The sequence below is a fragment of the Cetorhinus maximus genome, chromosome 15, assembly GCF_964194155.1.
Source record: "Cetorhinus maximus chromosome 15, sCetMax3.hap1.1, whole genome shotgun sequence".
NCBI classification, from domain to species: domain Eukaryota; kingdom Metazoa; phylum Chordata; class Chondrichthyes; order Lamniformes; family Cetorhinidae; genus Cetorhinus; species Cetorhinus maximus.
The window spans coordinates 24,495,358-24,516,935 of NC_135893.1; the positions used below are offsets into that span (position 1 = coordinate 24,495,358).

Below are 21,578 nucleotides of genomic sequence, written 5' to 3' on the forward strand. Positions count from 1 at the left end.
AATTGCATTCCCCACCCCTGCAATAAAATCTTCTATTATATCACCTGTTGTCCTGATTTTTAAAAATAGTGTGTTTATGTTGAAATTATTTTGGACTGGAAACCATAAGTGATCTGCAAGGTACACAGGTACACATTATATGCAACAGTAGTTTGGCCGGGTAGGAGAGTAAGATGTTTTGTGGTTGTATGCGCCTCAGAGAACAAATGTATCCTGGATTTGGGAGGAGCGTTGGCATGCTGTAGTTTTGCATATCACATTCCAGAAAGCGCTTATGCTAGTTTGTTTTGATATGCCTTCAAAGTTGCAGACACGATCTGTCATCATTGCCTTGTTCTAAGTCAAAATATAGGTACACCAGTGTAAACATATTGTCTATCAAGTAACTGAATCAAGAATTATTTGTACTACTTATGTAATATGCTGAACTCTCAACTTTTAAAATATTGCAGCTTGGTCCAGATTCAATTTGTCAAAGTTGAATCAGCATCCTCCAAAAATTCACAATTATTGCATGACAGCCAGAAAAATTCATACTTTGATATTTAAAAGGCAGTGCTTTCTTTGGGCTGCCTTGTTGGGTGATCTTTGATTTTAAATCAGCAGCTAGAACCTGGGCTAATGTTGGGAGCATGTGGTGTGATCCCGATGCTATGTCCACTGATCATGGAAGAAGGAGACAGGAGACAAAATATGACAACCATCTCCCCCTCCCTTCAGTAAGCCAACATACCCTAATCTTTAATGACATTCTAAATTTGTTCCCTCTTCCTGGTATCTTGGTGAAGTCAACAAATCTCACACAGACTTTCAGCCCCTCACTACTCCTTGAAAAGTTACAGCTGAATCTGTGTGTTTCTCTGTTGCTGTTCTGTAACCAGCAGTAGGAAGTGTCTAGCTTATATTTGATTTTTCCTCTAATTGGCATTTCACTGTGAAGGAAATCATGAGTACTAATACATATCTCATTGCTGAATTCTATAACATTTTGTTTCAGCTGTGTGCCAAACTGTTTTTCAAATCCCTGCCCCCTTCACTTGCCGTGCCTGTCTGTATTTTCCCTCACCTCTGAAAGCTTTGACAGTGCTCAACAGTGGCACTGGGAGTTCTCTTGCTTGAGCTTTGACACTGAATACTGACGTTTATTTAACCAGCAAGCTCAAGCATGGCCCTGGTCTCAATCCACTAAGTGCAGCTTCCAGCACATCACATCAGGTTATGTTGAGACCATAAGACATAGGAGTAGAAATTAGGCCATTCGGCCCATCGAGTCTGCTCCGCCATTCAATCATGGCTGATAAGTTTCTCAACCCCATTCTCCCGCCTTCTCCCCCTAACCTTTGATCCCCTTACCAGTCAAGAACCTATCTATCTCGGTTTTAAATACACTCAATGACCTGGCCTCCACAGCCTTCTGTGGCAATGAATTCCATAGATGCACCACTCTCTGGCTAAAGAAGTTTCTCCTCATCTCTGTTCTAAAAGGTCTTCCCTTTACTTTGAGGCTGTGCCCTCGGGTCCTAGTCTCTCCTACTAATGGAAACATCTTCCCCACATCCACTCTATCCAGGCCTTTCAGTATTCTGTAAGTTTCAATCAGATCCCCCCCTCATCCTTCTAAACTCCATCGAGTATAGACCCAGAGTCCTCAAACGTTCCTCATATGTTAAGCCTTTCATTCCTGGGATCGTTCTCGTGAACCTCCTCTGGACCCTCTCCAGGGCCAGAATATCCTTCCTGAGATACCGGGCCCAAAATTGCTCACAATATTCCAAATGTGGTCTGACCAGAGCCTTATAAAGCCTCAGCAGCACATCCCTGCTTTTATATTCTAGTCCTCTCGAAATTAATGCCAACATTGCGTTTGCCTTCCTAACCACCGACTCAATTTGCAAGTTAACCTTAAGAGAATCCTGGACTAGGACTCCCAAGTCCCTTTGCACTCCAGATTTCTGAATTCTCTCCCCATTTAGAAAATAGTCTATGCCTCTATTCTTCCTACCAAAGTGCATGACCTCACACTTGCCCACATTGTATTCCATCTGCCACTTCTTTGCCCATTCTCCTAATCTGTCCAAATCCTTCTGCAACCTCCCCGCCTCCTCAATACTACCTGCCCCTCCACCTATCTTTGTATCATCTGCAAAATTAGCCAGGATGCCCTCAGTTCCTTCATCTAGATCATTAATGTATAAAGTGAAAAGTTGTGGTCCCAACACCGACCCCTGCGGAACTCCACTAGTCACCAGCCGCCATCCTGAGAAGGACCCCCTTATCCCCACTCTCTGCCTCCTGCCAGACAGCCAATCTTCTATCCATGCTAGTACCTTGCCTCTAACACCATGGGCTCTTATCTTACTGAGCAGCCTTCTGTGCGGCACCTTGTCAAAGGCCTTCTGGAAGTCCAAGTAGATAACATCCATTGGCTCTCCTTTGTCTAACCTACTCGTTACCTCATCAAAGAAATCTAACAGATTTGTCAGGCATGACCTCCCCTTGATGAAACCATGCTGACTTTGCCCTATTTTACCATGCACTTCCAAGTATTCTGGAATCTCATCCTTAATAATGGACTCTAATATCTTACCAACAACCGAGGTCAGGCTAATTGGCCTGTAATTTTCCGTCTTTTGCCTCACTCCCTTGTTAAACAGGGGGGTTACATTAGCGATTTTCCAGTCCTCTGGGACCCTCCCTGACTCCAGTGATTCCTGAAAGATCACCACTAACGCCTCCACTATCCCTTCAGCTATCTCCTTCAGAACTCTGGGGTGTAATCCATCTGGTCCAGGTGATTTATCCACCTTCAGACCTTTCAGTTTTCCTAGCACCTTCTCCTTGGTAATTGAGGCCCAAAAGACTAGTTTGATTAGCTTCCATCCTCCCACACTCACCTCCTACCCATTGGCTTTAAGGTCCATTCTACATTTAGCACTTGAGCTTGCACCTGTATTATACAAATGACTTTGCCCTTTCCACAATTTAAACTGAGCCTTCTCTGCCCATCTCTCACCAGTTTCTTCCTCCTCCCCCTTGCATCAGATACAATTTTCCCTACTAATTAGAAAATTCTCTGAATAGTTTCCTGGGTCTGTATTTGGCTTCTGCACACAACCTTTTACATTCCTTGTCCAGAGTTCACTACTCCTGGTACATCCATTGCTTTCCAACCTACCATGATGCAGTCTGAGATATTGGATTGAAGTCTAGGGAAGATCTGCAGTGCTGATAAACCTGCAGTTGATTCCAGTCAGTTTGATTATTGGAGCTCTGTCATGACTAGAGTGCCCTGTGCATCCACTTCTGACTGTCAGTTTTATGAACGAGAAGCATTGAAACTTTGAGAGTGGGGGAGTGTATAATTGGCCCCTGGAAGCCAATGTAGCTAGCTATATAAACGAAAAGGTCCCCATGTTAGTTGACTTCAGCCAGTGTGCCTCTGTTGTTCTCGGGCTGCGCTGATGAAAAGCAAACTTCAGTTTACTATTCAATGGCTCCTACTAGAAAGGGCTTAAATGCAGTAAACAAAGGATCATGCTCCCCTCTGATTAAATGCAGTCGAATAACTGGCCTAGGCTGACACAAGAAGAATGGACACTTGAGTGAGATATTTGAGGGTTTCTGACAGTCGCGGAATCATGATTTGGCATAAAGAGGAGAACATTAGAGGAAAAAAAGAGAAGCCAGTACAGCACAGAGTGTCATACCTGCTGTGACGTCCACATTAGGCAAAACCAACATCTGCCTAAACATTGCAAGTTGCAAGCATTAGTTCAGTTGGTCTGTGCTGAGGCAGTTTTCTGCTTCAGTGCCTGCTTTCAACCCAGACATCCAATGGCAAGGAACTAACAACACAAAACCTTATTGTTCAGGACCCATCTAGCAGATGGATATAGTATCACTATGGACCAATATCCTGGCAGGCTATTGAGCAGGTGGACCTTCATACCTATGATAACCTGACCCACATCCACATGCACTTTGCAGTGAAAGTTGCTGGATAGTGATCAGAAACAAGAACACCAAATCCCTCTGCCTCCCTAAAGCCGAAGTTGTTTTGTATAATTAAAAACATCTAGGTTTATTCCTGCAATACACACATGACTTTCCTGTTTCATGTCCTATCTTAAACCACTTCTTCTATCTCCACCAGTTTCTCCTTGAATCCTTGACATTAGGCTTAAGTCACTCTGTTACACTTGTGAGAAAATTGCCTGTCATATTCCCATGTCCGTATTCGCCCTGCATCAGTGAACCTTCAGAATACCGAGTTTGCACACTTGTCCAAGGATTCAGCCACATTCCTGTGAATACCACTCCACTTGAATGACCTTTGACATCAACTATAAAAGGCCCAACCTGCAACACCATTCCAAGTTGTTACTTCACGTCCACCGCATCAAACAAAATGGTAGCACCAAAACCACCTAGACTAGATGTATCAGTGGAAATTTAGGAATTGGTGAGAAAGAGGGCTTTTTTGGTCATGTACTAGGCTCCATTTTTTCAGTGGTAGTTATGCAGGAATAACTTAGAATGGTGGCTTACAATTTGGCTCAGGTACAGTTGAGTCCTGTGCTCCTTCAAATGGATTGGTGCTCCTGGCGATGTGCCTGACACATCCTTGGACGATTTTGTCAGTTTGGTTTTCTGAAAAACTAATGATGCAAGCCAAATGTGGATATTGGGACCATGATGGAATTTTCCCATCATTATTCTCATAATTATCTGGGAATATGTAAATGGGAATGCTTGAGGTGACTGTGTTTTTGCACTGTCAGGATCTTGAAGTTACATTGCAGCTTTCTTGTAAGCTCCCAGGCTAGTGTTATCCTGTACTCAGTATATTTCTTCTCACTTTGCTGCACTGCAAAACTGATGAGCAGTGACCAGCACATTGGAAATAAATTGAAATTTAACTGTTATAAGTCATTTTAATTCCTTGGCGCATTGTAGTGTTGTCATTTAAGTTAATTATAACAGAAATTCAAATGCGCCCTGGATTTTAGCTAGAAACGTATTTGATTTAATCTTAACAGCAGTAATGTAGCAAACAAACCCAAATATTTTAAATTTTGTTGCATGCTTGTATCATTCCTCCCAGTCACCTGAAAGCTCCAGTATAGTGTGATATTTTTCCCTTGGCTCACAGTGGGAAATTGATGCATGCTTAGATGTAGGTTCAGGTTCCATGCTTAAAAGAAGACAGTGTTGATACCTGAGCTTGTAAAACTTCAGTTTTCTACAGTGTGCCTTTCCAGAGATTTAATTAAAAATGTCCAAGGGAGAATTCGGGAAATTTATTTTGCACTGACAATGACTGAGATATCACATGCCTGACCAGAAACAGTGGTGGAAGTAGAATCTATAATAGCTTTTAAAAGGAAAATGTATGGCAATGGAACAAAGTGGATAGCTCTTTGAGAGCCTGCATAGGCAAGATGCTACATGCTTCCACCTCTGATGTAGAATCCTATGATTTAAGAAGTTGACTAATTTCTTGATCCAGGCAGTTTGTTTACTGTGATGAAATGTTGACAAACTAGGGGACACAAGTTTGAAAAATAGTTGTAGAACAAGTTACTGGGAAAAGATACTGGAGCAGAAAGCAGAATTGCATTCAAAAGACAACTGATAGGTTTCTCAAGAAAGGGATTGGGGAATGAGAAGGCAGATGGGTGAGTGGAGCTGATTTGCCAAATTAATCAGGTCTTTTGGGTGCAATGTCTAAATTTACTTCTCATACAAACACTTGGTCCCTGCTCCACCTGTTTGTCAGTAACAGGCCAGCAGCATATGTCTCATTCAGGTGAGAGGCCACTGAATCAAGTTGTTTCTTCCATGCTGCATATGCTGATTCAGTGTGTGTGCAGCCAGTAAAAAGATATGTTGTACCTTTTCCTTGTGGTTTCCAACCTGGAATGCAAAGCCACAATTCTAATGTGTTAGCTCTTCCAAGGACTCTGACTGCAGTCTACATCAAGTTGATGGATTGAGCATAAGTCAGTGCACTGCGGTCACTGGATAGTGATCAGTAGTGAGAACCTTAGAGGAGGAGCATCCCAAGTTCCCCAACTTTACTGAATTGGTTAATCTGAGATGGGTCATTGGGGTGGAACAGTTGGTGCTCCTAGAATAGGAAGGACTGTCAGGGAAATCAGTTGGGATTTTAACTTCATCAGTGATTGCTATCCTAGCTGGAAAGTACACAGGTGCAATTAGCTGAAAACATGGTTCAGTAGCTGTGATGCTCCCTGTTGTAAAGTAGCCTGCCAACATTCAATGTCTTGAGTCACACACGAAGAATGGACACTTGAATGAGGCACTGGAGGGCTGCCTGTCTCCTGTGGAAATGTATCTCAACAGGTGTCAGCACTTTGGAAGGAGGAGGAAAATACATATGGGGGGAGGACTATCCCTTTATTTAAAAAAAAATAAACAAAATGTTGATGTTAAGTCACTTGTTCTTTTAAGCTCAGACTGTTGCCTATTGCAATAACCTTCCTGATATATTCTTCCCAGGCCTTGAGCTCTAAGACCAGGTGAAATTTGGTGTACAGCATAGTATAGCTGCAGTTAACATGGACACCATTCCACTGCTGAGCTCAGTTCTTGAGTTTGCGTTTTTAAGGTTTAACTAAATTGGCCAACCCACAGTTACAGCTGGTCTTGGTGCCCAATGCAAGTTGAAGATTCTTTGTAAAATTTCCAGTAGCCAACCAGATTCACTGCTTAAAATGCATACTAATTAATTAAAGCAACATTAGTGTCTGCTGTAAGTAGATTTATTGCCAGAGTCTATGATCTTGGATTGGGATTGGAGGGTGTCTTTATCTGTTGTGAGTTGTCTATCCTCAGCCCAACTGTATAAATCCCTCACATTTAGCCTCAGTACCCACTGGAAAATTTATAGATTTTACATAGCTTATTACGCAAATAGTATACTTTTCATTGCCAGTCTGCCACTTCATTTTGTATTCGAATACTGTAACTTTTCATTATGTTTCTGCTCAGCAGGGCACCATGCAGGAATGAACCAGCAGCACATGATGTCACCTTCCAGCTTCCAAATGCACAGACCGATGTCTCAACACCACAACCCTGCAGATGATATCCAGGATGATTTCGACTGGGATTCCATTGTCTAACTTCCCTTCCTAAGGACAAGCCTGTCGGAAGCCCTTCCTGTCAGTGTGACTCAGATGTTCTTTTAGCTTCTTGCTTACTTGTGTCGGCCGATGCTGGCCACAATCGCTGGACTGCTGCCTGGACACAGCCCCACCGTGACTGTGCTAGAGAGCTGTACTTTCTGGGGGGGAAAAAACACGCCTTCTGCTTGCAGTCACTACAGAAATGTGGAGTTACCTGTCGGCCGCTCAGCGGTGGAGCAGTGGTAACAAGCAACGAAGCATTTTCTAATTCTGAACAGAATTTTCTTTTGTTTTTGTTTTTTTAAACCGAAGGGACATGTTGAGGGTTGGTATCTGAGCAATGCTCATCTAAGTGATGTGGCTCGGCTACGATCTGAGGTTGCTTAGGATGGTACTATTCAGTGCAGAGTTTCTCTCCTTGGGGGAACGCTCCACTAGGAGGGAACAAACACGGATAGGGATCAAGGAAGCTGGCTTCTAGATGGCCTTTCCTGGAGTAGGCCAGGAATGCAGTCATGAGTTGGGAGGGAAATCTTTTACAAAGTGAATTTCTTTTGAGAGAATTTTGTCTATATATGGTGCTGCAAAAAAAAAAAACCTCTCAAGTTTGTGTTGAAAATCCAGTTGCTGTACCAGGATTAGTGTTGGAGTCAATACTAGGGTACCTGGGGGAAAGTTTTCTACAGCTCCAAAGATTGCATTGCTACAGCTTGCGTTAACTTTGGATCCCCAGCCTTTGAGCACACAACACCAGCTTCCAAGTCTGAACTGTTGGGATTCTTCCCTGAAATCCTGCCTGGACGCTTGTTAATAAAGCTACTACATCTCAAGAAGGTAGCATTATATTTGGGGTTTGCAGGTATTATGTACCAAGTGTTGACGTGGTATTGGTTAGTACCCCTGAGGTAAATGTAGTTTGGTAATGAGAAAAGCAGTCTGTCTCTCTCAGAGTGGTAGTGGCTGTAAGAGAAATCTCCCAAAATAGCTAATTCTGCTAAGTTTGTAGCCTCCAAGTTGCACACGTACTAAAATGCAAAAGAATGGAGCACAGACTGCAGAATGTGCAAGTGGTGAGATATTATGAAATGTTGACCATTACCTTTTGCTTAACCAAAAGTTATGTGATCATAGTAGGAGCTAATCTGGTTACTGCCTTTCCTCTCCTGCTGGCCATGGTGGAAAAGGCCGCAATGCAGCATAACCCCTTGAGGGGTGCTGCAGAGGAAGCATGTTAACCAATGCTGCATTTGTCAGCTATGCATGTTTAGTGGTGGATAAATGAGAGTTTCATAATAGAAATCCCAGTCTGCTTTTAATACTTGTGTTGCATCTTTTTCACTTTTTTGATTTTTTAAATTAATTGGCAAGGAGTGGGATTTTTAAATATGCACTTTCTGGAGCAGTGCCTACTTGATTATTCCCCCCTCTTTTAAAAAAAAAACATCTATTCACTCCTTCAGCAGTGGTTTCAGATTGCTGTACTGATATAAGTGGATGCACAACCTTTCTCAGTGTTTACAACTTAAATTGTGATTCGAGTTAAACCTCTGCTTGTAATACAAACGGGGTTCTAAATATGCATTACTGAGTCATTGGATGGGTCCTCCCTAGCAGAACATTTGCTTTTACTGATGCACGGTGTCCTCTTCCAGCTTCTCTTTCCTTCCTGTTACCTTATTTGCATTTTGGATTCAGGTTAAGTCAGTGGTGCAGTGTGTTTTTACTAGATGTCACTAGAGGCTCCTGGGACATTCTTGTGGCTACCAAGTAACAGAAATCATATACTGCAAGGTTTTAATTTACTAAATCTTCACATATCTAAGGGATGGAGAGCTTCTGCAGTTCACAAATACTTGTGCAGTGAAGATCTGACCACTAAGTTAGGCCGCAAATGCTGATAGTAGTAACTTTTTGCCCTAGCTCAAGATATCATCGGACTGCACACCTCTTGATGTATACCATGGAGCAGGGATTTAACTTGAGCCATAAATGCTTCCCTCAATCTTCAGTTTTTCCTTTATAAGAGTTAGGACTCCATGGAACTCAAGCTGGAAGAAATCAATTCATAGCGATTAACAGCACGTTCCAACTTTAAAATTATGAATTCTAAACAAACAACTTTTTGCAGCTGTGGCCTAAAAAAGGAGGTTCTAATAAGAACTGTCAGCTGAATCGTCCCACACAGTGAAATAAACCATGTGATTACTTGTGCTGCTCAATCTAAGTGAGTTGCCAGGGTGTTGATTTTTGTGCTTTCTTGCTATTTCTGTACTCTGTCTTGTTCTGTTTCCTAAGCCTCTCATTTAAAATTGTTTCAGTATTCTCTGTGTCTCTCTTGTTTTTTCTTGAAAATCTGTGGCTCCTTGTTTGTTGTACAGGGCAGTTCTGTAAACATGTCTTTTGGCTCTTGCTTCAGCTTCACCATATTCGCCTACTGCTTTTCATCTTCATTCTTTTAATCCCATACCAGTGGCAAGGAAGGGAGGGCTTTCACAGAGAGGAACATTACGCTACAACTTGAGGGCTAGGCATGGGATTTTTACTTGATTAACGGTGGTAACCAATTAGCTGCTCTGGGATTTGCATTGTTCTGTGTGGCAGTTAGTAAGCGAAATACATGCACTATGTTTTGAATTCAGTAAATGCTTTTACTCCACATCTATGCCAGCTAACTAACCAATAGGTGCTGTCTATAGACTTCTAACTTGTGTAGGCCAGCATTGTGTCAGAGCTATATAATCAAGCTTCATCAGTTATGATTGCTTAAAAGCTTAACCCTCCCCATGTGACTACTGAATGAGCAAAAATAAAACGGGAAACTAGAAATGCACAGCAACTATGTCAGAATCTGAAAGAGAAAAATAGGTTAATATTCCAATTGCGATCTTTTACCAGGTCCCTGATAGAGGCGCTCTCACTAAAACTGATCTTGTTCTGATGGATGATCCCACTTAGCCTGTCTTTCTGTGCCAAATGTTGACCCTCCGCTATGCAGTTCAGACATCACTGCTTTTCATTCTTATGTTAGTACTTGATGAAGTAAACCAAGTTTGATTATTAATCAGAGATATGGAATAAATACATTTCTTTGAGCTCATGTAGCATTGTGGACTAGATGGTTTATCTTCAGTTGTGTGTCGGACTGCTTCTGAAAGTGCTGACTAATGAAAATACAGCTCCACTGCCACAGCAGCCCCCTGGTATGTTATCAAATTGGACATCACCTCTGAATCAAGGCAGTGAGAATTGGCAGGCTATCTTCCAATGGGGCCATGACAGCTGACCCTGATATCTTCTCATGCATTGTCTCCGCAGATGCGCACGCGCACACACACACTCTCTCTCACTTTCTCCTGCTCTCCCTTGCTCTTTCTTTCTCCCACTCTCGCTCACTCTTGCTCTCTCTCTCACTTTCCCTCGCTCGCACGCGTGCACACACTTTGCTACAGAGGTCACTGGATAGTGATTAGGAGCAGAAACCTTGGATGATACTATTTTTCTTAACATCCTCTCCTTGCAAGTCAAGCTGAGACCCATTGCATGATCTCACCTGCTGCCCCAGAAAGATCAGCACAAGCGAGGGCGGGTTGGAGTCTGTGGTTTATGTAAAACTGAGCCAATTATCAAGTATAACTGCAACATCATATCCAAAAAATAGCATTTGAACCCCATATGGATTTGTGCTAGCACTTAGAGATTCCAGTGAAGGGGCAAAACAGACTGAAGTGTTGATATTGCCAGAGTGATTGAACTGTGTAAAATCTGCTGTGGTATATAGCAAGATAATGCTGAAATGGAGGGGGTCAGCTAGTGCACTTTTGCACTTAAAGTTAATGAAGTTTCTGGGGAAAACAATTGATGTAAACGTTTGCATTGCAACGGTCAATAGAGATCTCCCCTCTTTTGCTAATATATAAGCTAAATTTATGGTATTAAAAATATATTGCACAAAATATGCATTCATCCCTTCCTTTATGCTGCTTGGTCTTGTTCCCTGTATTGTCACATTTCAGCTACCATTTTAATTATTTTATTGTGAAGCTAATACTTTACAACAGAGGATGAAGAGATTATTGAAGAAGTTATTGTACCTTCAACAGATAACTTGTGTGGGGCTGAAACTTGAATCCTGGCTTCAAGGAAACAGGAATTTTCTTTACAATTACCTGTACTCTCAAAACAAAATCCATTGCCAAAAATTCCAAGCTGTATCCTGATTTGTGGATGAACCTAGGTTGGAACATTGCTGTGCAGCTCACCACAGAATTTAGTAATAGCTGTTATCTTGGATAAGTCAAAGTTTTGATCAAATGTTTTATACCATAGTGCTATTAATATGCCCAAGATACACTACAGGCAAAAGCAATGGCACCGCCTGGTGATGGGTTGTATATTGCAGCCCCAGTCTTTGGTAGAATAATGCCACAAATGGTTCAACCATCAGAGGGGTAGTGTTTGTGAGTACACTTGAAAAGCAGAGGCGCTATGTTTAATTGCCAAAAGTTTAACCCTTATTATTTAATATTTGTATGTAATGTAAAGCAGAAAATTCTGGGTTTTTTTCCGCAGATTTAGCATCTGATCTTTTTGAAAGTTGCGAATGTTTTGCATGGCAATGGGAGAGGTGTGGGCAGGCACAAGGCTAAACGTACCGAAAACTTTTGTTGAACTTCTTGTGAAGTTTTAGTTCACTAAAAAAAATTGCCCAATTTATAGTGTGCATATATGGGCACACGCAATGAAAAGTTTACCTTTTATTTTCCTTAAGGCTATGTGTTTACATTTTTGAAACAAGCATCAACTAGATACTGAATGCAAATATCTGATTTGGAGGGGTCTTAGCTATAAAATAATGTTGGCCAGAATTTTGTTCCCTGCTCCTGTGAATTGAGGGTCTGGACTGTGTGGGTTGCTTTCAGGCCTTAGCTAGCACTGGGTGCAGTGTCTATGGCTAGCTGTGCAGACTTGTTCAAGATGTTTTCTCAGCTGCTCTTTCTCCCATGGCTGAGGCCAAAATCAATTAAATCTCAAGCATAAGTTAGTGGCTGCTTACCCTAGACTTGGAATAAAAATTGCATTTGTTAATATAAGGGTGGTAAAGATGCGTCACTTGCGGAGATAGACCTGTGCCATTTTAAGGATATCTGCCTGAAGCTACGATGAATTAATGACTAGTTATTTGGACTGATTTTAAATATTAATTGGTTGGTACCTATCATTCTGCTGCCTCTTCATACTTTCATTTTGGACTCCACAATCTGCACCTTTGGCTCTGACACTTATTCTCTCCCCCCAGAATGGAGCACTGCAAAACCAAGTCTTTTGGCTCTCAGTTCTTACCTGCAGCTCTCTACCTCTGCACTGCCTTACACACTCCTGTTCGGCTGCTCCCTTGCCCTCACCTGGTGAAGGCCTTTGTGCCATATTGGTCACTGAATGGCATAAATGGACTTTGTTGTTTCTGAGAAATGAGCTGTTTTATAGAAGAAGTTATTTTCTTAAGTAATATTCAGAATTTCAGACCCACCGTAAGAAAAACATGGAACTGACGTAAACTCTCCCAGCTCTGTGTAAGGATGAAGTTACCGTGTGTAATGTGCACTACTGTGTTTCTTGCCCGAGTTCTTGATCTCTACACAATGGAATGGGGTTTTTTTTTAAGGGAGACTCCATACACTACCTGTTTTTTGCAGAGTCTGCCAGTAGCCTGGGCAATTTGTTATTGCAAGTAATCTCATTATTTCTTGAACAAGCTTACAGAATCTGTATGACAGAAGCCTCAACAGCCTATCTCTGTGAGAGCATTCGACTTGTGTTGAATGGCTTAGATTTCCCCTTCTCCCTAACTCCAGTTATCTCTACATCTGTACTCTCCTGGGCCTACAAAGTCTGGAATTTTGACCTACTGGATGTGTTCAGCCAGCTTTGTTTCTTTGGGGGGGGGGGGGGCGGGGGAGGGGGGGCGCAGGTGAGAACATTGAGACATTGGGTAGTGCCTGAGTTTTAATTGTAAGTCATGTCATTGACTGGATCCATTGTTTACAAATGTTGGCACACTTTTAAACCCCGCTTACTTTGTGTCATTTTTAAATGAAACTGCATTAAAATGACCAATAAGTTGTGAATGTTTTTTAAAAGTATATATATTTTTTTGAAATTTAGCTTCTATGAGGGAGACTCCAGCTTAACCTGAATGCTACTGGATTGTGAAATACTTCCTCTATTTTTAAGCAAATGAAAGATGTAGAAATGTCCAAGATCTGGCAGTTCATAAGTCTGTGCAAGAAAGAATTGACCAGTCAGTCATTATATCAGTGTGCTTGGGCTAGGGCATGTGGAAGCCATCAAAGTAAAGGGCTAAACCCCCCCCTCCATGCATAACATACCTTTGGAAAGTAATCAAAAGTTTTTTGCAGTCTGCACTGTTAGGAACTTTTTTTATGTAGGTAGGTTTGAGTTCTTGCTGTTCTTAAAAAAAAATGCAAATAGTTTCACACACAAATATAGATAGAGAATCATCTAAATACCAGAAGGTGGCAGCACATATTTAAGATAAATTTTAAAGCTGCACTATTTGACAGGCCTGCCATAAAGGGCAGCCCTACTTTGTTATACAGTATGTAGGAATATAAATATTACTGACCACCTTTAAAAGGTGCATTCTATTTTTAATAAAATATAAGTAATCACTGAAATTGAATAAGATATAGAGAGAGAGAGATATATATATATATATATATAGGTTAACCTATACCCTTTAAAAGAAAACATTAAATTGACGGTCAATGCCAATTCAGTCTTCCCTTGGTGAGTAGTGAAAAAGAAATGCAGCGCTGTGGTTGGAGGACAGCAGTAGTATCAAAGGCAAGTGCATATGCTTGATTATATACCAGCAAAGTTTCGAGTCCTGTCACTGAGATTAATTTGCCTCAGTTGGGAGACTTCAGCCATTTCACAAGATAGGCAACCAGGTGGATTGACGGACAATGGTGACAGAAAGAAGGGAGGGGGACAAATTCAGAGTCGGTTGCCAAGCCATGACAGAGCACTTGTGGTGAATGGGCCATTAAGGGGGAAAGCAACAGGGAGCAAATTATAAAGTTAAAGACAGTAACTGCTCTCAGTCTTAGCCACTGAAGATTTATGAGCTGGGAGAGCCAATCTGCGTGAAAGCCATTTAAATAATAGCTTGAGTGCAGGCATGGAGAGAGGCTCCAAATGTTCACTTTCACAGAACAATGAAGTAAATTTTAAAGAAAGCATTTGTTATATTTGCCATTAACAGCCTGCAGAATCACTACATTAGTGATTCCTGCTGCTGTCAAAAAGCACAACTTTAACAAGCAGCAAGGGGGTTGCTGGAGAAGGAACGTTTGTGCTGTGCTTGGTACATTTCAAAAAAAAATGGTCCACTTAACAGTGCCGTGGATAAAAGCTGGGATCTCACACCATTGGCAGGAGTGGGCTCCACTCATGTCATCGTCCACTTTGTACTTGAGTTGAATCTTTTAGAAGGTATTAGCAAGAAAGATTGGATTCCTTTGTTCCAAAAATCCTGATGAATAATATTTGTTTGTATCCTATTGACCTGTTGTATATTTAAATAGTGAAAAAAACATCTTTATTGGTTGGAAGTAAATAATACAGTTTAGAATCAACAACGTTAACTTTGTGTCCAAGACATGCTGGAACTCAGCAATGGTTTGTATTGTGACGACAGAGGGTTCACAGATCCTCCGAGGATTTTCATTTTCTTTTTTCACTTTTGTCTATTGTAAATGTACTTTTTAAAATTGGTATCTATTCCTGACAGCAATTGGACAGATTCTTGTAAAAAACAAAACTAGAGCATTTTTTTTTAAATTTGCAATTTGATTTTCCTTATATACAAAGACTTGGGTGACAAGCATTTTCTTCATGAGGGTTTCTTGGAACAGGACTCTAAAACCCTTTGGAATTGGCTTATCTCTCCTTGTATACACTGCCATTGTCTTAATGTGATAGCTCCCTACAGTATATGTTTTGCAGTAAAGAGGACACCTTGGCAGTTTCTGAACACGGGCTACAAGCAGGAGGAAGATCAACCTCTTTCTAACATAACAAAAGCAGTACTGGCTTTTGTGGCACATTTTAAACAAAAAAAAGAATAAAAAAGTGTTGTGGTGTTCATGTGCTTAATTGTAAATATATTGTTTGTCTTTGAAATTGTCCTTTTATTTTCTGGGGTGGGAAGGGGGACAGGGAAGAGACCAGGGTTTTATTCTATAAAGGAATACAGAGTATTTTGATATTGTGCATTCCAAGGGTGATGTGTACATATCTATGATGTATATAGTGATGAAATCATTATCATTTTGTGCAACACCAGCTCTTCTCTGTACTGCTGTTCTACAGTCAGTGTTTCAGTGTTTGTATTTTTTGTTACTGCACGTTTTATTAATCCTAGCTAAAACAGAAATGCACAACTATCCTTTGTATGAGTTTACTGCTGTAAAATACTACCAAATGTCATTAGTCGGTTGCTGCCAGTCGTGATATGCATGGATGGCACTTATAATAAATGCTGTAGCTTCAGTGATGTGTTAAGGACTTCTCTTTTAATGAAGTGTGTTTATAATCAAACTCTCAACAGCAAAGACTGTGTGTACAGAACTAACTGCGTACGAGCTGTGTGTGTGTATAATTTATATGTAGGACTTGTCACAAGAATTGAGTGAATTCAGGACTGACAGTGTTGGTATGGGACAATTTATATTTAAGTGGTGTTCCTGCCATACAAGGATATCAATCACTTTACAAAAATCAGTGCTGAGCAGGAAAGTAAAAGTTAGGAAGGAAATCAAAGGTTATTGCCACAATTCTTCTTGGAGGTTTTTGAAGACAATGGGGTGAATTGTGTTTTGAAGAGGGTAGGGAAGGGCATAGGTGAAATTTTGACCTACCAATGGTGGGGCAGGTGTAGAGGGAAATGAGCAGAGTTTGAGGAACAGAGGATACAGCCAATGATTTGTAGCACAGATTTGCAAACTTGAGAGTTATTTGGAAATTAGGACAATGATCTTGAAGTCAACTCAGCCAAACACAGGAGGAAATGGTGAGCTGGCTGAGGTTGGGGGTTTATGGGTGTATGCGATTTCATACAAGGAAAATTCAACTTGCAGAGTCCTAATTTAGCTGAAGTTTTAGAAAGGGTGGAGAGCATTATAGACATCAGCTAAGATAATGAAGGAATGGATCAGGGCTAGCTGTAGGGAGTATGGCTCAAGACCAGACCTCCAAGAGCTTTGTGTATAACCAGCCATCACCAGTACTGTGTAAGACTCACTGCTGTAAAGGCTGTGTGCATGTGTGCAGGAGTCACTAACACCATGGCTCTGTATTTGCATTTGTATGTGTTTTTGTAAAGGACTCACTACTACACAGACTGAGTGCGCAGAGCCCACTAATGTGTATCCATGCTGTTTGCACTTGCATGTGGGTTTCAGCAACTCCCACTAATGAAAGTTGGAATATATTCCATAAGAGTGACTGATGATCGACAGAAGCAGAAGTGCTCGCTCAGGATTGGGGTGGGATGGAGGTGGAAACTAAAGTGCAAATATTTACAAATGGCTTCTAACATATTTTCAGAATACTTTAAAAAGCAGCATAACATTGAATTCTGACTTATTATATTTCATGGAAGACATACCTTGCCCACAGGCTAGGAGTCATAGTAATATTTAATTTCTCTCTCCCGAAGACTGTCAATGCTTGCTCTTTCACAAACAACATCAACCTGGCACTTCATCCAAATAACTATACTTCATCTGAGACTAGACTGGATATTTGCAGATCATTCATCTGTGAGAAATATGATCTAGTTCTCAACCAATATTCCCCCAGTGGATGAGCAACTGTCCCCATATTTTAAGGAATTTGTCCCTTATTTTAATTGTGTCCTACATCCCTTGAGGGATTGTCCTTTATCTCTAGGGCAGCCTGTGGGAGTCTGAGTCTGGGAGTCTCCACTTGCCTTTGGGGAGTTATAAACAAAAAGCTAAAAGCTACTGCGGATGCTGGAAATTCAAAACAAAAACAGAATTACCTGGAAAAACTCAGCAGGTCTGGCAACATCGGTGGAGAAGAAAGCAGTTGACGTTTCGAGTCCTCATGACCCTTCGGCAGAACTGAAGTATAGTTAGGAGAGAGGTGAAATATAAGGTGGGGGGCGGGGGGAGAGAGAAGTTGAGGGTGGGGTGGTTGTAGGGATAAGCAAGCAGTGATAGGGTCAAGAGATCTTTGATCCTTTTGTCTGTGACATCTTTTGATTATCTTTTCCTATCACTGCTTGCTTATCCCTACAACCACCCCACCCTCAACTTCTCTCTCCCCCCACCCCCCACCTTAGACCAGCTTATATTTCACCTCCTAACTATACTTCAGTTCTGCCGAAGGGTCATGAGGACTCGAAACGTCAACTGTTTTCTTCTCCACCGATGCTGCCAGACCTGCTGAGTTTTTCCAGGTAATTCTGTTCTTGTTTTGGGGAGTTATGATGACCACACCACAGCAACCTCCCCACATCCTGTCGGATAATTTGACATTTAAAATGTGCACCTCAACTGAAATCTGGCAGAGATCTCCCTCCCTCACCGAGATGAGAATGGATGTTCTCCGTTGTGGAAGGGAAGTGTACCCTACAATCCATTTGTAACTAGCTGCTGCTGCAGTAGGTAGAAATCAGCATCTTTGCTGTTTGTGTGCCTCAAACACAAGTTTGTGTTCCAGTCTGCAATGAGCCGCCTTTTTCCCACAAGTGCTGGGATCTTGTGCACCAATAACGTAGTGGAGTCCTAATTATTTTTTCTAGTTATCGCTCATGCTTCACTTCAGGCATTGGCTTAGGCAGGGGCACAGTTCCATAAATGCTGAGCAGATCTTGTTGCCTCTTCCAAGCAGCCAATGTTTTTATTCATGAGTTTAGACAGCCAATCTTGCATGGAAGGAATTGCAACCGAGCCCAATCACCACCACCTCCTTCAGGTACCATCTCCAAAAGGACATTGATGGCCATGGACTTCCATTAGATTAGATTAGTCCATGATTATTCTTGGCAAAGTACTGCAGAGGTTTGCTGTTGGCTTCTGCAGCATGTCTGACCAGGAAACACTCCCACCATCAGACATCCACCATCCACCATCAGACATATTGGAAGGATTTTCAGGCTGATAATCAATCCGTTTGGCCAGATTATGAATACACCTTCCGTGGCCATCAAGTCCTTGAGTGGGATTTGAACCTGGAGCTTCTGGCCCAGAGGTAGAGACGCTACCCATTGTGCCACAGGTGTCCTGCCCAACCAGCACCTTGTCCAATCGCCAAAATTCTCAACCCCCCCCCCCTCCACCAGAAGGAAGGACTGAGGGATCAGAAGTGGGAATCATTGCCCTGTCCTTTCTCTTTGCCAAAGGGAGAATTATTGCAATGTTGCCCCACTGTCCCAGCTGAGAGAGAACTGACTCAGACCAGGGCAAAGTCTGGGACCTTCTCGGAAGATATGGTTCCATTTCGCGTAGGAGAAATTGGACAAACTTTTGCACCAACTCATCAGCAAGAGTGAACAGCAACAATGGTAAGAATACTGTTTAACTGTTAGATCTCTTCAAGGACTGAATAGTGTACAATTCAGTGCATTGAAAAAGTCAGACGACAAATTCATGAACTAACAATTGTTTCTTAACCTTAGAATCCTACTTAGTAGCAAGGGTTAAAATTAAATTAATAATGAAGGTTACAGAGGCAGTTTGTCACATTAATTCAGCATTATCAGGGGGAGGATATGGCATGGTGGTATTGTCACTGGGTGAGTAATCCAGCGAGCTAGGGTAATACTCTGGGGACCCGGGTTCGAATCCCACTACAGCAGATGATGGAATTTGAATTCAATATAAATCTGGGATTAAAAGTGAAACTATTGTTGATTGTCATAAAAACCCATCTATTTCACGAATGTCCTTTAGGGAAGGAAATCTGCTGTCCTTGCCTGGTCTGGTGTACGTGCGGTTGATTCTTAAATGCCCGGAACCTACACTTACACCACATGGACTGCAGCAGTTCCCACCACCACCTTCTCAAGGGCAATTAGAGATGGGCAATAAATGCTGGCCTAGCCAGCAACGCCCACATCCCATGAACTGCTGATTCTAAATTGAGATCAGTATCTAAGATTAATACTAATTTAAGATTAGACTCCTTAACTTGCTGCCTAGTTAACATAACAGCATTAACTAGTTATTCTATTAAATAGATTTAAGTTGCATACTTGCAATTAACGATGCCTCCAGATCTTATACAACCTTGTCCTCTGAGCTGGTGTGAATCCTCTTGAGGATGATGTTAAACATCTGAGGTGCCGTACTCCATCTGTAGAAGTGCCATCCATTCTTCCTGGATCTGCTGCTCCTGGGAAAATATACCTTTCACAATGATAGCTATATCTGGACAAACTGGCTTAAATCTCAAACCTTCATCTCAGGGAGACTCATACACTTGAGCAACAGACTTATCTGGGTGGTAGTGGTGTGCAATCTTCTGTAACCTTTCTCTCTATCATTTTCCAATTGTACAGAAACACCCTTCTATATACACTAGACAAAGAATTCAGCTCCTGCTACAAAGACTGCAAGTAAAAGAATTAGCACTGAATCAAGAACTGAGGATTGAAAATTGAGCTTTAAGGTCAAAATGTTATCATATCCTTAATTTGTAAAGAAGCTTCCTCATTCATTGACCAATCTGAGTGACGTACTAGAAGAGTTCAGCCTTTCTGATACCATTCCCCTTACACAGTCCTGTTGATAACCTTATTGACATCCAAATAAACGAAGCAGCAGTATCTAAAAGTGGTCTCCGTTAACAAATAAACCATACAGAAATCCATATAAAGCTGAATGTATTATGTGCTCCTTAACAAACTACTTCTGTGCCTGTGGCCGTGATGGCTTGTTCTCTATCCCTGGTAAGGAATGTTTGATTTGTCTAACTCTACATAGTTTAATTAGCATTCACTTTTCTTTCAGAGCATTCAGTTTGACAATTCACTCAATTTTGATGACACATTTAAGGCAATTCTTGGGGCATTTCCCTTACTGACCCTAACTAAAAAAAAAATTGCTTGATTCATGTGCATTTTCAGTTAATAAGTTCCATCCTGTGCTATCTTAGATGTGTTATTGAGAATCTTACTTAAAATTAAACCATGACATTCAACCAAGGAAACATGGATTTTTTTTTCATTCATTCATGGGATGTGGGTGTCGCTCGCTAGGCCAGTATTTATTGCCCATCCCTAATTGCCCTTGTTTAGTGGGCATTTATGAGTCAACCACATTGCCAATTGTCATTAAAAAAAAGCCCATCAGCAATGTGGTTTCATGGTCATCATCAGACTTTTAATTCCAGATTTTTATTGCATTCAAATTTCACCATCTGCCATGGTAGGATTTGAAACTAGAGCATTACCCTGGGTCTCTGGAATACTAGTCCAGTGACAATACCACAATATCACCACCTCCCATTTAAAACTGATGTCAGGAAATTCTTCCCATAAATAGGAGTGAAGAATTGAAATAAACATCCAGGTAAGGTAGTAAATACCAAGAATCAGCAGCAGTTGGTTGCTATGGGAGGTTTTTCATGGATGATCTAAGATGGATTAAATGGTTTTCCTCATCTATATCTATCTTGTATTCCATCTTGGATATTGGGGCTAGAAAAGAATAAGATGCCACCAACACAAATAAGCAATGGAAACAGATTAACAAACCTGTTACTGAAGGAGGGGAAAATGGCATAAGGTTTTTGAGAGGATAAAGGATCAAGAAACCAGGAGCTACAACTGCAATGTTGCAAAAAATGGAAGAACGGAGAAAATGGAAGAATGTCAATACTGAAGAAGGCAAACTGAAATACAGACACTTGAATAACGAGTTAAGAGAAATGGAAAAGGCACGAAGAACAATGGTTAAAAGAGCAGTGTGCTATACATGAAGAACTGGTTCGACGAGGAAGGATAGACCTTATGTATGCAAAAGCAAAGGAGACTAGTGACTCTCAGCATAAAGGACTGAAAACAACAGCAGTAGTTAATAAGAAAGGTGTTTTATTAACAAACCCTGATGAAATAAAAAGATGGAAGAAACATATTGAGAGAATGAAAAACCTGAAATGATTAGGCTAGAAGAGATTAATGTTGATAGCAATTTCATTGGACCAGAAATACTAGAGAGTGAGATAAGAGCAGCAATAAATGAGATAAAAACAGGAAGAGAGGCTGGAATTGATGAAATAGCTACAATATTAAATAAAAACACGGGAAAGAACATAACATGAATGTTTACTAAGTTGTGCAAGGATATTTGCTTATGAGGGGAATGGCCAGAGGAA

The 21,578-nt window shown here is 41.2% G+C and overlaps 1 protein-coding gene across 2 annotated transcripts in view; it reads left to right on the forward strand.

Annotated features, from left to right (window-relative positions):
- Positions 1-15,725, forward strand: part of foxj3 (forkhead box J3) — a 126,900-nt gene extending 111,175 nt beyond the window's left edge. For both annotated transcript variants that reach the window (XM_078558146.1, XM_078558147.1), the window contains one exon: positions 7,015-15,725. In XM_078558146.1, coding sequence (XP_078414272.1) covers positions 7,015-7,148 — 134 coding nt within the window. In that variant the 3' untranslated portion in view covers positions 7,149-15,725. The remainder of the gene's footprint in view (positions 1-7,014) is intronic.
- Positions 15,726-21,578: the final 5,853 nt, after the last annotated feature.